The sequence below is a fragment of the Parus major genome, chromosome 2 (assembly GCF_001522545.3).
Source record: "Parus major isolate Abel chromosome 2, Parus_major1.1, whole genome shotgun sequence".
Classification (NCBI taxonomy): domain Eukaryota; kingdom Metazoa; phylum Chordata; class Aves; order Passeriformes; family Paridae; genus Parus; species Parus major.
The window spans coordinates 32,011,514-32,023,526 of record NC_031769.1 but is presented as its reverse complement, the minus strand read 5'-3'; the positions used below and the strand labels follow the sequence as shown (position 1 = coordinate 32,023,526).

At 36.5% G+C, this 12,013-nt stretch overlaps 1 protein-coding gene across 7 annotated transcripts in view; it reads right to left on the bottom strand.

The window, feature by feature from the left end:
• The window catches only part of MPP6 (membrane palmitoylated protein 6), a 61,760-nt gene that overhangs the window by 30,128 nt on the left and 19,619 nt on the right, over positions 1 to 12,013 (bottom strand). For 3 of the 7 annotated variants that reach the window (XM_015617753.3, XM_015617751.3, XM_015617755.3), the window contains exon 2: positions 496 to 614. The exons of 1 other annotated variant lie outside the window; for it this stretch is intronic. In XM_015617753.3, the coding sequence (XP_015473239.1) occupies positions 496 to 612 (117 nt within the window). In that variant the 5' untranslated portion in view covers positions 613 to 614. Of the gene's footprint in view, positions 1 to 495; positions 618 to 12,013 lie in introns of all 7 variants that reach the window. 3 more of the 7 variants (XM_015617754.3, XM_015617752.3, XM_015617756.3) reach the window with 1 other exon arrangement.

The following is a 12,013-nucleotide window of genomic DNA, read 5'->3' as shown; positions in this document are numbered from 1 at the left end:
GCATTAGTCCAAGATCCAGGAAAGGGCATGGAGAAAATATATTACTGGCATATCAAAGCAGTTTTGAGGTAAAGATGAAAAGAAAACTTTTTTATGCCATGGATAATGAAGGTGACTGCTCTCACTTTTCATCTCTGGCAAAAACACTACAAGTCAGAAGGCATATGGGTTTTGCACACAACAGTGGGTACAAGACTACATTAAAATCAACTGCTTCTAATTTCAAATATTATGATTTTTTCTTCATAAATAATGTAACCACATTATTTCTGTAGTCTCTGAATTTTTCATCTTCCTCTAGATTTTTCTACATAACAACCAGCATGCACAGAAATTACACTATACCAACTCTTCACCTTCAAGCTGGCCTTCATGTCTTTTAATAACATGTACCAACAACGTGTTCTTGATACCTCAATCCACACTCAGTGTTCACACAATAATGCAAGAGTTAAAACATTCCCAGATTCTACTCAAAGCAGCAAATTTAAATACCTTAGCAAGTGATCTTACGATAGGGTTTTCCATAATTCCTTTAAGAAATATCAGGTCTATTTCTTCAGCGCCTGTCGATGTTGGCAGATCAGTAAGGTTGTCTAAGACCTGCTGCATGGCTGCTGACAAAACAAAAACAAAAAGTAAATACTGACCAAAACAGGCTTCCATAAGGAGCAAAAGCTCTGGGAAACACCACAACATTAACTTTAAAGATATTAAGCAGTCAAATACATCTACTGAGAGCAAGGGGACAGAACAGAAGAAGTACTTTTTTGTGTGTGTGTGTCTGATAAATGGAATAGAGGTTGTATCCAATTGAATCCAGGCCCAGCACATTCCTTCCAAGATTTGCTACTAAGCATTGAAAAAACAAACAAGTATAAACTATGTATAAGGTATGCATAATCTTCCAAATACAATAAAAGCAACTCATTCAGTACTCTTTTCATTTCATCTTTTTCAGGAGACGTTTCCAGCCCTCATACATACAGCAACCCACAAGTTTTACAATGCTTGTAGAGGCAGATTCACTGTTTTAAAAATAAACACATAATTCCAAAACATTTTTTTTTTAAACCAAAAATTTTCTTCCATGACAGCTCTTAATATGGGGAGCAGCCCTTTACAGCCACTCCTGACCCACTGCACTCTGGCACTAGGCGCACATGGTAACACTGACCTGGTCCCATAACACACTGCAATGGGAAGTACGTCCTATAAAGAGAAAGGCACCATGCCTGCCCAGTACCCCCAGACTTGCTGAGAGAGAACTGCTCTTGGCTGAGAGTGAACAATGCTGCCCAAGGAAATGTCAGAAAATGCCACCATCCTATCTGTCTGGTCCTATGAAGTCATTGAGGTGAGTTAAGAGAATTTGTTCTTGTTCTTAACTTTATTCTTTCAAGCTCCTGCCAAGTTAAATATGCACACTCAAATAGACACACATAGGTGTACTAACAAAATCTCCTGTTGAGATCTCCAACAAGCTCAGAAGCCTTGGAATAACCACTGTGTTCTGCAATGCTCTGCATGTTGCAGAGTAGTATATATCAAGAGAATTAGAAAAGCCTATATGACCCTTCTCCCACACAGGAATTTACCCTTAACTTTCCTCACTGCTTTATAATGAAAGCTATTATGAAACTGCACAGTAACAGAACAGACTGCATTTCTCAACACCTACTTTCTGATTCCAATTCTTCCTAGAAAATTCCATCTGAAAAAACTTTCTGGCCATTCTTTCTGTTAAGTGGAACTGACTTTCCAACAAGCAAATCAACTCATGTGCCACATTTTAACTACAGCAGTGCATGTCAAAAGCCCTGCATTATTTTAAATGTTTTAACCACACTTATTGTTTCAAAAAAAGTGAATTTTCTGTGAAACCATGAGTAGGAGGGAAAATGACACTTTATGCTTTCAGATTTTGAAGCAGCATTATTTCTACCTTGTAACAAAGTCCTGTCAGCAATCAGACAATACATAAAGCCACAAAATTACTGTATAAACAGTCCACAACTTCCCCAGACTAGGTATGTCCTATATCCTGACTAGTCCAGCTGCAGATGCAACTGCCTTCTTTCACATTTTCTCAATTCCCAGCCTCAGACTCGTGACTTTTAATGCAGTCATGCAAGCTGTAATATCTGCAGAAGTAGGCAGATGTTTCTGGTCAATTTACGTCATAGGTGCTGCATAATAATGCAAGTGTTAGAATAATAAGCTTTCTTTACATTTTTAACAGTTATGTAAATTCTTTTAAAGGGGTTTCAGGTTAGCACTTTTTCTCCAATAAATAATCAGAGAAAATGTAAAGCTTCCTTGCAGTCAAAGTATGTACCTCAACTACCAGCTGCAATTCCAGCACTTGATGATGACAAAAACATCTATAATAAACACATTCTTCATATTATCTCCATGATAATATCCTGTTTCTTACTTAAGCCTTTCAGAATTCTTCGATCAAATTAAACAAATATAGTCCCTTACATAAAAACTTTATCATCAACAAGAAAACGTTAAGAGCAATGTTAAGCTTCAGAAAAATGTCTTCATGCAAGTAGGGTGTTTTTAACATAAAGGTTTGATAAAGGTTTGACAAACATCTAGCATCAGAACTACTTAAGTATATTTCAGTACTCTTAGAAAACAGCAACCAGCTTTATCAACATGCAGAGTTCAAAAAATTCACAAAGGCAGACTTGCATTCCAGATCATCAAAACCAAAAACAGTTCTCAGAAACAGCTTCCCATAGTTGTGTTTTGGTTGTCTTCTCTCACGGCACAGCCATCATGGCAAGAGCTTTTTAGCTATAAACCGTGTTAACTCAATATTTAGAAAGCAAACCAAAAAGGCAGGATAAGGCACCTTTACTCATCCTGTATTGTTTGTTTGAACACAATATGAGGTTCAATATTGCCTCAGCATAGATAGTTCCCCATCTTAAAGGGAAGATCTTTATAAGTACTTGAATAAAAAAATACCTTTAAGTACCTCTTTATTTTAATCAGTTACAATGTTAAGCAAAAAAAAACTTTAGCATGAGAGAAAGGTTAAGCTTCAACAGTCTTTACACCAGTTACCTGGCACATGGAAGGCGGAGGAACATTTATATGCTTCACCATGTTCCACTGTTTTACTCACCTGGCAAAAAATTCAGAATTTGATCAAATGTAATTTGCCAAAAAATCATCAAGAGCATATTCCAGCAGGAATATCTGTTGGTTTAATTAAAAAGAAGAGATCACAAAAACATGGGTATTTTTTTGATGGACTAGACAAAGCATTTTAATCTCAGTGTTTAATGTGCATTATACAAGTTATGGGCCACTTTCAATTACAGTTCCTGTTTAATGTGAAAATCTGGTATTTGCTCACATGTGAAAACAGCTTTGAAAGTCTAAGCAACATACTGACTACGTATGCCTTAGATATTCACACATGTACTTTCAAATAGTTTGATTTATCTAAAGACTAAGGGCAGAGGTGGGAGGAGGGGAAGACACTTCGGGAAATGTATTATGGAACTTCTTCTTCTGTATTTATTCAGGAGGCTTTTGTTTATTCATTTCTAGGGGAAGAAATATTCTATTAGACAACAAGCAACAGGAGATACTTTGTTTCCAGGCTTAATTATAATGATCTTTCAGAATAATGTAGATACACATGGAATTTCAAGTCTTTTAAACAGCTTCACTTTTTTCTTTCCAGGGGTAAAGCCACCTTAGCACTTTTAGAATAGTATCTTATCTTATTCCTGAGCAGCAGGAATGAAAGCTGAAGATGAAAGTACTTATGTAGGAAAGTTTTACTTAAAAGATCAGATCCTACCAAGCAAGAAACAGATGGAACTGAGGAGTTTTGAGACTACCAAATCTAAATATCCCATCAAAAATTGCCTTTTGAGCCACACATCTCTTTTGTGATGAATCTGCCCTTGAAATGTTGATAGAAGTTACTCACTGGGGGGTAGAAAGCCCTGTAGAACTTACATTTAAGTCAGGCATATTGAAGAACTAAGGGCTACACGAACAAACTGCATAAACCAGGTTGTCAGAAGTGCTCCTTATTGTTGGGTACTTTGGTGTACAATAAAAAGGAAATGCGTACTTTTCCTTCAGTGGAAAATAATTGGGTCTCATTGGGTCTCTCTTCCCTCTCTTTTCCCATCTTTTACAGGAAAATAATAAGAACGTACTGACTTTGAGAGATCTACCATTCACCTCCCTCTCTCTCTGAAGACGAGCCTGTTTCTATATTCAGACCCATCTGAGGAAAACTCTAAACTCTCATCACAACACATAAGGATTTGCTTTTCTGAGGACACCATGAGATAGGCATGGCTGACTACAATGGTTAACAAAACCACCTAGGAACACACATAATACAAAAAACACACTGACAACAGCCTCCAGACACACCAGGAGGAACCAGGTAGCAGAAACAGACTCTCACTTGAGGCAAGGTGCTGAAATAAAGGGATTCTTAGGAAAGAGTGACAACAGAACTGAGTCTGAGCTAAGGGAATCCTAAGAGAAAATGAGATTACAACGGGCCTCTCTTCACTCCAGCCCCCGGCTTTCGTGACAGGGAATACACACAGAATTAGTTTCCACAGTCAATTTTCAAAGAACATCTTCATAACCGCAGCAAGTTTAAAGCCTCAAGCAAGACTCAGCAGGAACATACTGGTCCACTGTGTACATGCACTGAACAATTTATTCCTACTATACATATGACCCCACGTTCAGGGAAACTAGTTTGTCATTTGAACCCCGTTTCAAAAAGTGAAAAGGGGTAAAGAAGTGTTAATTGATCTCTGTGGCAAGCAGCACGCATACTGAGGTGTGGGAATACAGAAACCCCACTTCCTGATGCAAAATTTACTAACCAGAATTAAATCCTTCTAATTCCCGCAGAGTACTTCAGACAACCTAAGGATGTTTCAAAGGTTTAATCTACACACCATACCTTACAATAGTAAGTTCAGATCAAACAGACGTAAAAGATACCCTGATAACTCTTTTCTTCTTGTAATTGTAAGAAAAAATCAGATTTTTGCCATGCTCTCAGCTGTGATTCTTCTACCAAATTTGATTTTTATTCTTTCTTTCAGTGCCTAATTCTTGTCTACATTAATTCTACATAGAGGAAAGAGGAAGCATACATTTAAATAAATTTTTCAGATTTGCAGACAGAAGACAAATGTGTCACTCACTGGGGAAAATTAAAGCTTTTCAGAGTGAATACCTTGTACAGATTTTTTTAGCTCAGTTTCATTTTATTAGTCTCCAAGCTTACAAAATAACAGGAATGAGAAGAAAATGATGTATAATATATTTAAATAAACATGCATATTTATTTCCACATGGCCTACTCATCTGGCTAGGAAGTTATAATAAATACCTCAAGGACTACTGGAGATGCAGGTACTCCACACAAAGTCTAAAAAGTTAGATTAAAATCTTGTCACATACATAAACTTCAGAAATAATTTCTTGTGTGATTTAAAACCTTTTCAAGAGGTATATATTAAATTTTCGCAAGACACACAATAAGCTCACACAAAAGAAGATTAATTTGTAACCTCAACAGCCCTTAACCGATGAGTTCAAAACTCATTACAGAGTTTTACACAATTACAGCTACAGTTTTACAAAGTTACAACTCTGTAACTTTTTTCCATTTGTGTTTAAGGTTTTTAACTTAAAAGGCAAAGGAAAAAGAAAGTTGTTTTTTTTTTTGTGTTGGCCACTTCTCTCCCCAGTCACAAATTACAGCTTTTTGGCAGTCTAGAACAAAGAAAAGGAGTACCTATGAACAACTTAACATTCTGAGAATATTTCACAAGTTCATTCACAAACAGGCTATTTACCAATGAAAGACTGGCAAAGCTGTCTTACTACCACTAGAGTAAGTTTCAGAAGCTGTATTTGAAGATGAAAGTCTCTGGGGAAGCGCTATGCACTGAGCACACACAACTTTATGTTTGTGTTTTCACAGCAGCATGCACTGAGCAGGATCACTCTCAGCAAGAGCTCCAGAGCAGCGAGTGCTACCAGAGTGCTGGAGCTCTTCAGTTCAGCCCCGTGCTCCTCTACAAATCAGTCACCTACTCCACACTCAGGGCTGACTGCAGCAGTGTGCAATGGCTCTCGGGCCTTTAAACACCTGCCCACACACTCTGCTCCTCCTATTTGACAGACACGGCCAAGCAGGGAGTGCTGGGCCAGCCCACCTTAACTCAGACATTTCTGGGCAGCATTCCATTGTAACATCACACAAACACCTTTTCTAAACCCTTCCTCCGGCACTAAACACAGCAGATCTCCTCTAAAAAGACAGTAAGATTGATTAATGAAGAAAACTGTTGTCTGCAGCATGAACACTTTACTGACTGCAGAATCACACATAGCAATGAATTTTTAAAGGAAGAAAGAAAAGTCTAATTTATAAGAATGAATGTTCCTCTGGATATTCAAATTCTGCCCACTGAATTTCTGCACATTGAAAATAAATAACCTAAGTACTTAGAAAAGTTTATTATGTTTTATTTAATTTTCTCCAAGTCTACTGGCAAGTCAAGATGGAGCTATTTTAACATAAGTATAAATAGAAGCTCAAGCAATCCCTACCCTTATCAAACCTGGCTCAACTGTATCTTTCATGCCCATTTTTCATGGCTGAAGGTCACAAAAGCTACAGGGAAGAGCCAACAACCTTTTCTCAGCTTGAACACTGCAGACATCTTTCTTTCAGCTGCGAAGTTCGTCTAAAAAAAGACGAATCACAAATTTTCTGACGAACAGATGGACCTCACAGCTGCATCTTTTGGGGAAAAAAAAGAAAAAAAAAAAAAGCACTATTTAAAAATTATCTCAGCAAAGATAAAAAGGGAACAAAAAATCAAAACTCCCAAACCAGCAGAATCAAAACGTTTAGTCTTATTTAAATACATATATCATGACCAACAACAAGATATTCAGGACAGATACACTAAAATCTAATATTATGGAAATTATGTCAGACTTCTTTTTCTTCAAAGATTGCCAAGAAAAATATTTCATAAACTACAAAGGCAATTAACTTAATTTCATGCTCACTAAGCTTAATGCTTTGAAGACAAGCCTTTATAAGTGTTAGGTATTACCAAGTTTTCTGCCCTTTTTTAATTAGAGGAAGAATGATCCAAGTTTCAGGCACAGAAATGATTAACTGAGGAAGGACATACATGCACACAGCAGACAAGTATACAGAAAAAAAATCTTCAAGAACCATACAGCACAAACTAAAGCATGTACAAGTAAGTCAATTAGAAGTTTTTTAAAAGGCTGAATTTTTAAAACTTTTTTTGTGTTTTTACTTTTTAGCTATGGATATTAGGAAAGTATACATTGATGTCACATAAAGACTACAGTACTTTAAATGAATACTAGGACATGCCCCAGGAGAAACGTCAATTTTGGTGAATAAAGGCTGTACTACCCTAAGTTCATCAACTACTTCAGTAGTTCAGGTACTACAGAATATACTAAAACAGATTTTTAAATGAAGGCAAAACTTCCAGAAAAAAAGCATTCTAAAACACTACTTTGTACTCTAAAGTTATATCAGAAATTCAACACAGTTTCAGAACGTATCCTGCACGCCACTCAAGTTATACAACAGGCTGAGCTTATTGCAAGCATCCATCATTCCCTCTGGTATTTTGCCAACAGTGGCTGGATGAAGGAACTTGCATTCTCTGCAGTAGCTCTGCCAGATTTATGAATTCAAAAATGCCAGCAAAAGAGATGCAACAACCTAAGTACAGCTTTTGAAGCACTGCTTTCTCTAACGTGCACTCTTCCAAATGAATCAAAGCTTTGTATCTGCATTTCTGCCACTGGATTCAGTATTATTTACCTGTTGCAGTACGACAGAGCCTGAAGAAAGCAGGACTGAAAAAATGCTAACATAAGTAAAGACAACAGTTATATGGCACAGGAAGAAATTATGTGTAACAAACAAACAAACAAACTCTAACAAATGTAAAAATCAGTTTACAGTACCATTTTTCTTGGCAAAACACTTGAGAGGAAGCCATGCAGAACCATCTATAGTTTTATCCCATTCACAAATTCAGCCTAAGGGCAGCTGGAAATCAATTAAGATTTCTTTCTCAATTAGATCTCTTCTTCACACAAGTAAATAATTAGACCTGAAGAGAAAATAATGAACACCCTTCCAAAGGGAAGACAGACTTCCACTCCAAGAACATGCCTTCATCTTGCTTCTTGTCTCCAGTCAACACTATCATAGTGGATAAGGCAAGCTCCATGTTGCGCTCAACTTCTGAGATCAGGCACCCCATGCAGCAACAGGTTCAAGCTCGGCCATCAGCATCTTTTTCCAACCATTTACACTTTCATCTAGGAACCGGATAGGCATTTTCTCAAAGAAAACTAAAATTCACAAGGATTGTAAAGTATTCTACTGTCAGTGCAAATGTCATGGTTCAGAACACTAATTACAGAGCTGTTCTGTAGCGTGGTTTGTGCACGTCTGCAAAAAAGACAAGGTACTTTTAATAAACAAAATTAGATAACTCCACTGTGTAGCAAAAACAACACTGTACCTCCAGAGACCCATGATGAATCTGATTACCAGAGATGATGTTGGTTCCACTGCAGTTTGCATCTCAGGGATGTCTCTATCCTTGTGTCTGAAAGTACCAGATCACTCAACAGAGTATCAGGAGGATATCACTAAAAATAATCCACACTTCAGTTACCTGGGTATTTCCTTAATCTTAGCTAATAGGAAATCTAGATAAAACAATTCTTTCTAGTCCTTGTTCTTAATCCAATTTTTTTTACATGTGGCAAACAATGTCTCAGTTTTCATTGCTCTAAAGAGGGCAATTTTTTGCCCTTCAGAAAGCTTCTCCTCTCCTGTATTGACTGGGAAACAAGCAAGCCTGGCATAACTGCCCTGTACCTCTTCCAGTCTGTACCTTTTTTAAATATAGACAGTCAGAAGTATGGAAAATATGTAAGACAAGAGTCTCATGAGTGCCTTGCACGACACCATTAATACTTCCCTCTCTAGTGATACAGAGAGATAATGAGATCTATTTTGCCCTTCTTACAGTTACGTCATGCTGTCAGCTCAATCTACTGGTCTGTCACAAAACAGTACAAAGGATCACTTTAAACTTCACTCTCCTCCAAAGTTAAAAACTGTAACTGAACAAAATGTCCTCTTTCTTCAATGAAAACACCACATGTATACTCTGTCTCACTGCTATTACTCTAGGTTTCAAATTGGTTTCTGGCACTTTGTTTTTGGTCCTCTCTTGCTTTAGTGAAAATTAGACAAGGAAATGCATATCATCCAGAATATCACATATCATCCAGATACTACTGTTGCTTTTAACTACCTTTTACAGCTTCAAGTAGGAGACATTAAGGAATTCTAACAATTAAGAATTTTATGATGAAGAGTGTTGATATCAAGTGAAATAATGCTGTATCATAATACATTCTCAGAGTTATTTTATAACAGCAGAATGCTTTTTTTAAATGAAAGCATCCAAACTCAGCACTTTCAAAATGTGACTGCTCCATTATGAAGCAGGTACTTAAAAAAACTACCCCTCTGCCCTTTTAACAATCACACTCATACGTTAACATTTCATGCACACACTGTTTCAGGCCTCTGATACTATAAAGTATTTACTGAATTATCCCTTCCAAGCTAAAACACTGGAGTATTTCAATTAGAGCTGTAGAAGTGCAGGCCTAAAAATATTTTTGAGGTTCCATTATGGATGCTACCCAAGCATTTGAAAATCACTCAACAAAATTATATGCAGAAAACAGAAATGCAAGACAGTTATTTGGAGCACAAAATAAGTTAAAGTTCTTTAGAAAATATTTAGATAATGTCAATGTATTCTTTAATAAAAAAAGAAACAGATATTTAATTACACTATTATTATATCTAGCCCATTTCTTTAAAGAAAGGAAAAGACCCACCATGAAACACTTCCATAGGGAAGTGTTCAGTTAATTCAGAGTCTACTTAATTTCACTCAATTTTCTACTGCACCCCAGCCTGAAGGCAAAAAATTTAGGACAGGAGTGAATCTGCAAAATTTATAACATTTAAATGAAATTATCTCTGTCCCAGGATCTCAGTTTTCAATTTATATGATCACCTAATGCATTTTCCAAAAATTTCACTTGAAGTTCATCCCTAAACTTTAATGCTCCCACTTCCACTAAACTAATCTCTCTCATGCACACACCCCCATTTCTGCCCAAACAAACTTATTAGGAAGCAGTAAAAGCAATTCCCTAAATTAATGATGTTCTAGTTCAGGGTGACTTGCAACAGGAAAACAAAAAAACATTTACCTCACTACCTTTGTCATATGACACAGTTCTTGCTTATTTTAAGGACACAGCTAAAGCATTATCCACAAAGAAAATTTCCAAAACACAGTTGGAATGTTAATAGTGATGTAGAGGATAGAAAATGGCTTTTTCAAATTTGTTTGCCAAATAACATGGCTTATGTTTCTAAATAGTGAAAAGTACCACATAAAACCTTTGTGTTTTAATAAAGAAATGGAAAAATATGGCATGTTAAAGGCTTACTTGACCTTCAGGAATGCTCAAAATACATCTCTGTCACTTCCCTAGTGAAGAGACTCCATTCTAAACCTTTCTTTCAATTCAATGCAGTCAAGATTTACACAATTGCCTATTCATTACCCTCAACAGTTATGTTCCTTTAGTCCTTTGAAGAGTATGTTCAAGAACCCTGGAAAAGGAATAAAAAGATCAGCATGACACTTGTATTTTGAAGGGAGCTGAAAAACTTTACAGAGTAAATCATACTTCTCTTAGTCATGTGTTTTACCTCCTGGACTACCTCCCCACATTATGTTATCAGGATTTATTCATGATTGCAAATGTTTAATGAAAAGGGGGAAATCTAATTTCAATTTAAGAATATCTAGGCACAATAACATCAAGAAAAAATTATTTCTAGTAGTCTTGGGGCAGCTTGGATTATTAAGAACTACATGTTTTTAAGGAAACTACCACTTCAAATGCTATCTTCAAATGTTTGCCACCTTCACTTTAAAGTCAATTTCCCAGTAAGTGCTGTAAACCCTGAATGACAGTGTTCTATGTTGTATAAGGTGGACACAGGCAGTGAAATAGCAAGGGTATCTTCAAAACTGCATGTGATGCATACTGACATGTTTGAAATTTTCTACTTCATTTCCTCACAATACGAAGTTTGGTTTCATCAAGTTTTGCTAAGAACTTCTGCATTTTCAGTCATGCACCCCATCACTCCAACTGAAGTGAAACCAGAGAGCTTTAAGTAAATTTTCCACATTTTTCAGGTCAAATATTTTGTGGTTTTTTTGTTGTTGTTTATTTGGGGGTTTTGTTGGGTTTTGGTTGATGTTTTTTTTTTTTGTGTGTGGTTTTGTTTTTTTTTTTAAAATAAGCACTGGGAAATGCAAAGACAGCTGAACTTTTCTTCTTGAACACCACTGTAAAACTCAGTGAAGAATAATATCTGTCAAGGCTTTTCATCATTTTCTGAGACAGGCAAATTGCTGTAAATCTGAAAACAGTGATGTTTGAAACTACAACTTTTACTGATATGACATCATTTCTTTTATAATGTTTTCTCCTGTAAAAATAAGACCATGATGGAACCTGGCTTTTTGACTGCATTGGAGCCATGAAAGCCTACACAGTGACAAAAAAAAAAGTTGTAAGATAATGTCTTTCTTGACTTCAATTGCTGTTTCTTAAAAGCAGTTCATATACATCCTCATACACTAACTCTCTTCATAACCTAGTTATGCTTAAACAAAAGCCACATAATCTTAGGTTCCACTCAAGTCCTTTGTTCTCTTGTTTCTCACACTGCTTAGGGGTCTCAGAGAAAGGGGGTGACAGGAGAGAGAGAGGAGAGAGAGAGGAGAGAGAGAGGAGAGAGAGA